General features: G+C 52.5%; 1 protein-coding gene across 1 annotated transcript; it reads right to left on the bottom strand.

The window, feature by feature from the left end:
- Positions 1-9: 9 nt before the first annotated feature.
- On the bottom strand, positions 10-6,453 carry ETFB (electron transfer flavoprotein subunit beta; the record flags this gene model as incomplete). The annotated part of the gene is made up of 4 exons (XM_038126604.1): positions 6,299-6,453; positions 3,508-3,666; positions 827-979; positions 10-105 (listed from the first exon to the last, which is right to left on the bottom strand). Coding segments are annotated over exons 1-4 (465 nt in total), but the record flags the coding sequence as incomplete, so codon positions are not given.
- Positions 6,454-8,794: the final 2,341 nt, after the last annotated feature.

Genomic DNA, 8,794 nt, shown 5'->3' with positions numbered 1-8,794 from the left:
ATGGGGGGGGATGTATCCCGTCGTGCCCCGCGCGCGGCCTACCTGCGGCCAGTCCAGCATGGCGGCCAGGAGCTGCCCGGTCTGGTTGCAGTCGTCATCGATGGCCTGGGGGGGACAGCGGATCTATAGGGGATCTATAGGGGATCTATAGGGGATCTATAGGGGATCTGTGGGGGATCTGTGCGGGACACACCCCCCCGAGTGGCTGGGGGCGTGTCCGGAGGGGCCTGAGGGGTTCTGTAGGGGAATCTATAGGGTTCCATAGGGGTCTGTAGGGGATCTATAGGGTTCCATAGGGATCTATAGGGTTCCATAGGGGTCTACAGGGGATCTATAGGGTTCCATAGGGGTCTAGAGGGGATCTGTAGGGTTCCATAGGGGTCTAGAGGGGATCTATAGGGTTCCATAGGGATCTAGAGGGGATCTATAGGGTTCCATAGGGGTCTAGAGGGGATCTATAGGGTTCCATAGGGGTCTAGAGGGGATCTATAGGGTTCCATAGGGTTCTGTAGGGTTCCATAGGTGTCTAGAGTGGATCTATAGGGTTCCATAGGGGTCTAGAGGGGATCTATAGGGTTCCATAGGGGTCTAGAGGGGATCTATAGGGTTCCATAGGGGTCTAGAGGGGATCTGTAGGGTTCCATAGGGGTCTGTAGGGGATCTATAGGGTTACATAGATGTCTAGAGTGGATCTATAGGGATCTATAGGGTTCCATAGGGGTCTGTAGGGGATCTATAGGGTTCCATAGGGATCTATAGGGTTCCATAGGGTTCCATAGGGATCTATAGGGTGTCTATAGGGATCCATAGGGTGTCCCGGGCTCACCTGCTTGCCCAGCAGCACCAGGTTGGGCTGCAGGCGCGTCACCAGCCCGGCCAGAGCCGCGGCCACCTGGCGGGGCCCCGCGGCCGCGCCCTCGGCCAGCTCGGCCAGCACCGCCCGGTCCGCGCCCATGGCCAGCGCCGTGCGCAGCGTCTCCTGCGGCGGGGAAGGGGTTAAATCACCCCGGAATACCCCAAAAAATACCCCAAAATCACCCCAAAATCACCCCAAAAAATAGCCCAAAAATAACCCAAAATTAACCCAAAAAATACCCCAAAATGAACCCAAAATCACCCCATGGCCAGCGCCGTGCGCAGCGTCTCCTGCGGCGGGGAAGGGGTTAAATCACCCCGGAATCACCCCAAAATCACCCCAAAATCACCCCAAAAATACCACACAAAAATACCACACAAAAATAACCCAAAATCACCCCAAAAATACCACACAAAAATAGCCCAAAATTAACCCAAAATCAGCCCATGGCCAGCGCCGTGCGCAGCGTCTCCTGCGGCGGGGAAGGGGTTAAAATACCCTGGAATACCCCAAAAAATACCCCAAAAAATACCCAAAAATCACCCCAAAAAATAACCCAAAATCACCCCAAAAATACCCCAAAAATAACCCAAAATTAACCCAAAATCAGCCCATGGCCAGCACCGTGCGCAGCGTCTCCTGTGGCGGGGAAGGGGTTAAAATACCCTGGAATCACCCCAAAATCACCCCAAAAATCGCCCCAAAAAATAGCCAAAAAAATAGCCCAAAATCACCCCAAAAATACCACACAAAAATACCCCAAAATCACCCCAAAAAATAACCCAAAATGAACCCAAAATCAGCCCATGGCCAGCGCCGTGCGCAGCGTCTCCTGCGGCGGGGAAGGGGTTAAATCACCCCGGAATCACCCCAAAAATACCCCAAAAAATAACCCAAAATCACCCCAAAAATCACCCCAAAAAATAACCCAAAATCACCCCAAAATCACCCCAAAAATACCCCAAAAATACCACACAAAAATAACCCAAAATCACCCCAAAAATCACCCCAAAATTAACCCAAAATCAGCCCATGGCCAGCGCCGTGCGCAGCGTCTCCTGCGGCCGGGAAGGGGTTAAATCACCCCGGAATCACCCCAAAATCACCCCAAAAATACCACACAAAAATACCCCAAAATCACCCCAAAAAATACCCCAAAAATAGCCCAAAATGAACCCAAAATCAGCCCATGGCCAGCGCCGTGCGCAGCGTCTCCTGCGGCGGGGAAGGGGTTAAATCACCCCAAAATCACCCCAAAAATACCACACAAAAATACCCCAAAATCACCCCAAAAAATAGCCCAAAAAATACCCCAAAATCACCCCAAAAATAACCCAAAATTAACCCAAAATCAGCCCATGGCCAGCGCCGTGCGCAGCGTCTCCTGCGGCGGGGAAGGGGTTAAAATACCCTGGAATCACCCCAAAATCACCCCAAAAATCGCCCCAAAAAATAGCCCAAAAAATAGCCCAAAATCACCCCAAAAATACCACACAAAAATACCCCAAAATCACCCCAAAAAATAACCCAAAATTAACCCAAAATCAGCCCATGGCCAGCGCCGTGCGCAGCGTCTCCTGCGGCGGGGAAGGGGTTAAATCATCCCGGAATCACCCCAAAATCACCCCAAAAATACCCCAAAATCACCCCAAAAATACCACACAAAAATAACCCAAAATCAGCCCAAAAATACCCCAAAATCACCCCAAAATACCCCAAAAATACCACACAAAAATACCCCAAAATCACCCCAAAATCACCCCAAAATACCCCAAAAATACCGCACAAAAATACTCCAAAAATTACCCAAAATCACCCCAAAATCATGCCAAAAATCAGCCCGAAATTAACCTAAAAATACCACACAAAAAATAACCCAAAATCACCCCAAAAATACCCCAAAAATAATCAAAAAAATCACCCAAAAATATCCCAAAAATACCACAAAATCACCCTCAAAAATAACCCCAAAATAACCCCAAAATCACCCCAAAATAACCCCAAAAAAATACCCAAAAAATATCCCAAAATCACCCCAAATACCCAAAACCCCGAGTACACAAAAATACCAAAAAATACCCCAAAAATGCCCCCAAAATACCCAAAATTACCCCCAAAAATTGCCCAAAAATGCCCCAAAAATGCCCCAAAAATCACCCAAAACCAACCCAAAGCCACTCCAGGTGTCCCCAGGTGTGCCCAGGTGTGCCCAGGTGTGCCCAAAATCCCAATTCCCCCTCTAAAACCCCCAAATTTCCACCGATTTTCACCCAATTTTCAGCATTTTTCCACCTCCAGCTGTGCCCAGGTGTGCCCAGGTGTGCCCAGGTGCCCCCAGGTGCCCCCAGGTGTGCCCAGCTGTGCCCAAATTCCCAATTCCCCCTCTAAAACCCCCAAATTTCCACCGATTTTCGCCCAATTTTCGCCGTTTTTCTGCCCCCAGGTGCCCCCAGCTGTGCCCAGCTGTGCCCAGGTGTGCCCAGGTGTGCCCAGGTGTGCCCAGGTGTGTCCAGGTGCCCCCAGCTGTGCCCAAAATCCCAATTCCCCCTCTAAAACCCCCAAATTTCCACCGATTTTCGCCCACTTTTCGCCGTTTTTTCCGCCCCCAGGTGCCCCCAGGTGTGCCCAGGTGTGCCCAGGTGTGCCCTCACCTGGCTGGCCTTGGTGCCCAGGCTGGCGGCGACGACCTCGGCGGCCGCGCCCGCCTCGCGCAGCCGCACCGCCTCCTCCAGGGCGATCTCGCAGAAGGGGTTCATGGAGTGCTTGACGCCCTGCGTCTGCACGCCGCCGCCGCCGGGCGCCACCCGCACCTGCCGGGCACACCTGGCGCGGCTCGCGGCGGGCACTGCCCACGGGGGTGCCCCACCATGGGGGTTTTGGGGGAAATTCGGGGTTTTTTGGGGATTTTTGGGGTTTTTTTTGGGTTTTTTGGGCGGGTTTTGGGGTCACCAGGTGTGCCCAGGTGTGCCCAGGTGTGCCCAGGTGAGCGCCCTCCCTCTAGTCCCTGAAGAGTTTGGAATTTTGGGGGGATTTTGGGGAATTTTGGGGTTTTTTGGGGATTTTTGGGGGTTTTTTTTGGGTTTTTTGGGGGGGTTTGGGGTCACCAGGTGTGCCCAGGTGTGCCCAGGTGAGCGCCCTCCCCTCCATCCCTGTAGAGTTTGGGATTTTTGGGATTTTTTTTTTGCATTTTTTGGGATTTTTGGGGGTTTTTGGGGGGGGTTTTGGGGTCTCCAGGTGTGCCCAGGTGTGCCCAGGTGTGCCCAGGTGAGAGCCCTCCCCCCAGTCCCTGTAGGGTATGGGATTTTGGGGGATTTTGGGGGTTTTTTGGGGTTTTTGGGGGTTTTTTGGGGTTTTTGGGGGGGTTTTGGGGTCTCCAGGTGTGCCCAGGTGTGCCCAGGTGTGCCCAGGTGAGCGCCCTCCCCCCAGTCCCTGTAGGGTTTGGGATTTTGGGGGTTTTTTGGGATTTCTGGGGGGTTTTGGGGGGTTTTGGGGTTGGCAGGTGTGCCCAGGTGTGCCCAGGTGTGCCCAGGTGAGGGCCCTCCCCCCAGTCCCTGTAGAGTTTGGGATTTTTGGGATTTTTTTTTTGCATTTTTTGGGATTTTTGGGGGTTTTTGGGGGGGGTTTTGGGGTCACCAGGTGTGCCCAGGTGTGCCCAGGTGAGCGCCCTCCCCCCAGTCCCTGTAGGGTTTGGGATTTTGGGGGTTTTTTGGCGTTTTTGGGGGGATTTTGGGGTTGGCAGGTGTGCCCAGGTGTGCCCAGGTGTGCCCAGGTGTGCCCAGGTGAGCGCCCTCCCCCCAGTCCCTGTAGGGTTTGGGATTTTGGGGGTTTTTTGGGAATTTTGGGGTTTTTTGGGGTTTTTGGGGATTTTTTGGGATTTTTTTGGGATTTTTTGGGGTTTTTTGGGGGGTTTTGGGGTCACCAGGTGTGCCCAGGTGTGCCCAGGTGAGCGCCCTCCCCTCCATCCCTGTCGGGTTTGGGATTTTTGAGGATTTGGGGGATTTTGGGGGAATTTTAGGGATTTTTTGGGATTTTTGGGGGTTTTTTGGGGGGGGTTTGGGGTGCCCAGGTGTGCCCAGGTGTGCCCAGGTGTGCCCAGGTGAGCGCCCTCCCCTCCATCCCTGTAAGGTTTGGGATTTTGGGAAATTTTCAGCATTTTTGGGAATTTTTTTTGATTTTTTTGGGATTTTTTGGGTTTTTTTGGGGGGGTTTTGGGGTCACCAGGTGTGCCCAGGTGTGCCCAGGTGAGCGCCCTCCCCCCAGTCCCTGTAGGGTATGGGATTTTGGGGGATTTTTTGGGATTTCTGGGAGTTTTGGGGGAGTTTTGGGGTCACCAGGTGTGCCCAGGTGTGCCCAGGTGTGCCCAGGTGTGCCCAGGTGTGCCATCCCCCCCCCACCCCCAAACCCACCCCCCCAAACATTCCCAAAACCCCCCAAAATTTGGGACTTTGGGGCTCTCGAGGGCGTGCCAGCCTCAGGGGGGGGTTGGGGGTGCCCAGGTGTGCCCAGGTGTGCCCAGGTGTGCCTAGGTGTGCCCAGGTGAGTGCCCAGCCCCCCAACCCCCCCCCAAATTCCTCCCAAAACCCCCCAAATTCCGGGATTTTGGGGCTTTTTGGGGGTGCCAGCTTCGGGAGGGGGTGGGGCGTTTTCGGGGGTGCCCAGGCAGGTGCCCAGGTGTGCCCAGGTGAGTGCCCAGGTGTGTGCCCAGCCCCCAAACCCCCCCCAAATTCCGGGGTTTTGGGGCTTTTTGGGGGTGCCAGCCTCGGGAGGGGGTGGGGCGGGATCGGGGGTGCCCAGGGGGGTGCCCAGGTGTGCCCAGGTGCGCCCAGGTGAGTGCCCAGCCCCCCAAACCCCCCCAAACCCCCCCCAAATTCCGGGATTTTGGGGCTTTTTGGGGGTGCCAGCCTCGGGAGGGGGTGGGGCGTTATCGGGGGTGCCCAGGTGTGCCCAGGTGTGCCCAGGTGAGTGCCCAGGTGAGTGCCCAGGTGTGTGCCCAGCCCCCAAACCCCCCCCAAATTCCGGGATTTTGGGGCTTTTTGGGGGTGCCAGGCTCGGGAGGGGGTGGGGCGGGTTCGGGGGTGCCCAGGTGTGCCCAGGTGTGCCCAGGTGTGCCCAGGGGTGCCCAGGTGAGTGCCCAGCCCCCAAACCCCCCCCAAATTCCGGGATTTTGGGGCTTTTTGGGGGTGCCAGCCTCGCGAGGGGGTGGGGCGGGTTCGGGGGTGCCCAGGTGTGCCCAGGCGGGTGCCCAGGTGTGCCCAGGGGTGCCCAGGTGAGTGCCCAGCCCCCCAAACCCCCCCAAACCCCCCCCAAATTCCGGGATTTTGGGGCTTTTTGGGGGTGCCAGCCTCGGGAGGGGGTGGGGCGGGATCGGGGGTGCCCAGGTGTGCCCAGGCGGGTGCCCAGCTGTGCCCAGGTGTGCCCAGGTGTGCCCAGGTGCGCCCTTACCTTGACGGCGAAGTCAATGACGCGCTTCACCCCCACGAGCACGCGCAGAGCCGCCATTGCTGCCCGCGGAAGCCACGCCCACCGCTCCGCCCACCGCGGTGACGTCACCCGCGGGCCGCCGCGCCACGCCCACAAGCCAACAATGATGACGTAATGCTGTTGCTAAACCACGCCCGCTGACGCGACGGGGCGTGGCTTGTTCGCGTCACGTGACCGGAAGAGGCGCTCGGACGCGTTTTTGGGGGGAAATTTTCGATTTTTGGGGTTTTTTTGGGTTTTTTTGGGGGGTTTTTTTTTGGGGTGGTTTCGTGCATTTTTGGGGGGGATTTTTCGTGTTTCGCGGAAATCGTTTCGTTTCGCGGTTTTTGGGGATTTTGGGGGGGATTTTTTGGAGTTTTTGGGAGGGAATTTTTGGGGGGAATTTCTTTTGTTTTGGGATTTTTTTTTGATTTTTGGGGTTTTTTTATGTTTTTTGCGGTTTTTCGGGGTGCCTTGAGGTTTTTTCCCTGTGGTTTTGGTGCATTTTTGGGGGGATATTTGTGTTTTGGGGAATTCCTTCTGGTTTGGGATTTTTTGGGGGGTTTTGATGGTTTTTTATTAATATTTTGGGGATTTTGGGGGCGTGTTTTGAGTTTTTTTCAGGGTTTTTTTTTGTGCTTTTCTGAACTTTTGGGGGGTTTTGTGTTTTGGGGAATTTGGGGATTTTTGGGGGGATTTTTTTGAGATTTTTGGGAGGTTTTTTGTGCAATTTTTTGAGGCAGGGTTATTATTTTTATTATTTGTATTATTTTATTATTTGTTGATTATTATTATTGATTTTACTTTTATTATATTTATTATTTTTATTTTAATTTACTATTTTATTTATTATTAATTTTATTCTTATTTCGTTTGTTTTATTTATTAATTTTATTAATTTCATTTATTATTTTATTTAATTTATTTTATTATTTTTATTATTTTATTTATTTATTAATTTATTATTCTTATTATTTTAAATATTTTATTTGTTTTTATTTATTTAATTTTTATTTTGTTTATTTTATTTAATTTTTATTGCTTTATTATTTATTATTAATATTTTAATTAATTTTATTTTATTTCTTTTATTTATTATTTTATTGTTTTATTATTATTTTTTATTCTTTTTAATTATTTTACTTATTCTATCCATTATCTTTATTAAATTTTATTATTATTTTATTTATTATTTATTTTTATTTTATTTATTTTATTTATTATTTTATTTATTATTTTATTATTTCATTTATTATTATTTATTTTAGTTTTATTTTATTTATTTTCTTTATTATTTTTATATTTATTTAATTTGTTATTTTTATTTTATTCTTATTTTATTTATTGTCTTTATTATTTTTGTTATTATTTTATTTATTAATATTTCTTTTATTTTAATTTTATTTATTTTATTCATTATTTTTTATTTTGGGGGGGGTCTTTCCCCCGAGCAATAAACGCACCTGGACACACCTGGCTGAGTCACCTGTGCCTTTATTGGGGGGTGGGGGAGGGGATCGACTCCAGCTGTGCGGGGAGGGGCCCAGGTGAGCCCCAGGTGAACCCCAGGTGAGCTCAGGTGAGCCCCAGGTGAGCCCCAGGTGGGTTCCAGGTGAGCCCCAGGTGAGCCCCAGGTGAGCCCCAGGTGAGCTCCAGGTGAGCCCCAGGTGAGCCCCAGGTGAGCTCCAGGTGAGCTCAGGTGAGCTCAGGTGAGCCCCAGGTGAACCCCAGGTGAGCCCCAGGTGGGTTCCAGGTGTTCAGGGAGGGTCCCAGGTGGGTTCCAGGTGAGCCCCAGGTGAGCTCAGGTGGGCTCCAGGTGGGTCCCAGGTGGGTTCCAGGTGTCCAAGGAGACCCCCAGGTGGGTTCCAGGTGTTCAGGGAAGGTCCCAGGTGAGCCCCACGTGAGCCCCAGGTGAGACCAGGTGAGCTCAGGTGAGCCCCAGGTGAACCCCAGGTGAGCCCCAGGTGAGCCCCAGGTGAGCCCCAGGTGAACCCCAGGTGAGCCCCAGGTGGGCTCCAGGTGGGTTCCAGGTGTTCAGGGAGGGTACCAGGTGGGTTCCAGGTGAGCCCCAGGTGGGCTCCAGGTGGGTCCCAGGTGAGCCCCAGGTGCCCAAGGAGAGCCCCAGGTGGGTTCCAGCTGGGTTTCAGGTGTCCAAGGGGGGGTCCCAGGTGAGCCCCAGGTGAGCTCCAGGTGAGCTCCAGGTGGGTTCCAGGTGTCCAAGGGGGGTCCCAGGTGAGCCCCAGGTGTTCAGGGAGGGTCCCAGGTGGGTTCCAGGTGTGCCCCAGGTGTGCCCAGGTGGGTTTCAGGTGTGCCCAGGTGTCCAAGGGGGGGTCCCAGGTGAGATCCAGGTGGGTTCCAGGTGCCCAGGTGGGTCCCCGCTATTCAAGGAGGGTCCCAGGTGAGCCCCAGGTGTGCCCAGGTGGGTCCCAGGTCCATCTCAGGTATCAAAGGAGGGTCCCAGGTGAGATCCAGGTGGGT

Source organism: Motacilla alba, unplaced genomic scaffold (genome assembly GCF_015832195.1).
Source record: "Motacilla alba alba isolate MOTALB_02 unplaced genomic scaffold, Motacilla_alba_V1.0_pri HiC_scaffold_35, whole genome shotgun sequence".
Classification (NCBI taxonomy): Eukaryota; Metazoa; Chordata; class Aves; order Passeriformes; family Motacillidae; genus Motacilla; species Motacilla alba.
Note: the sequence above shows the minus strand (reverse complement) of the source record. Positions and strands in the feature narration are given on the sequence as shown.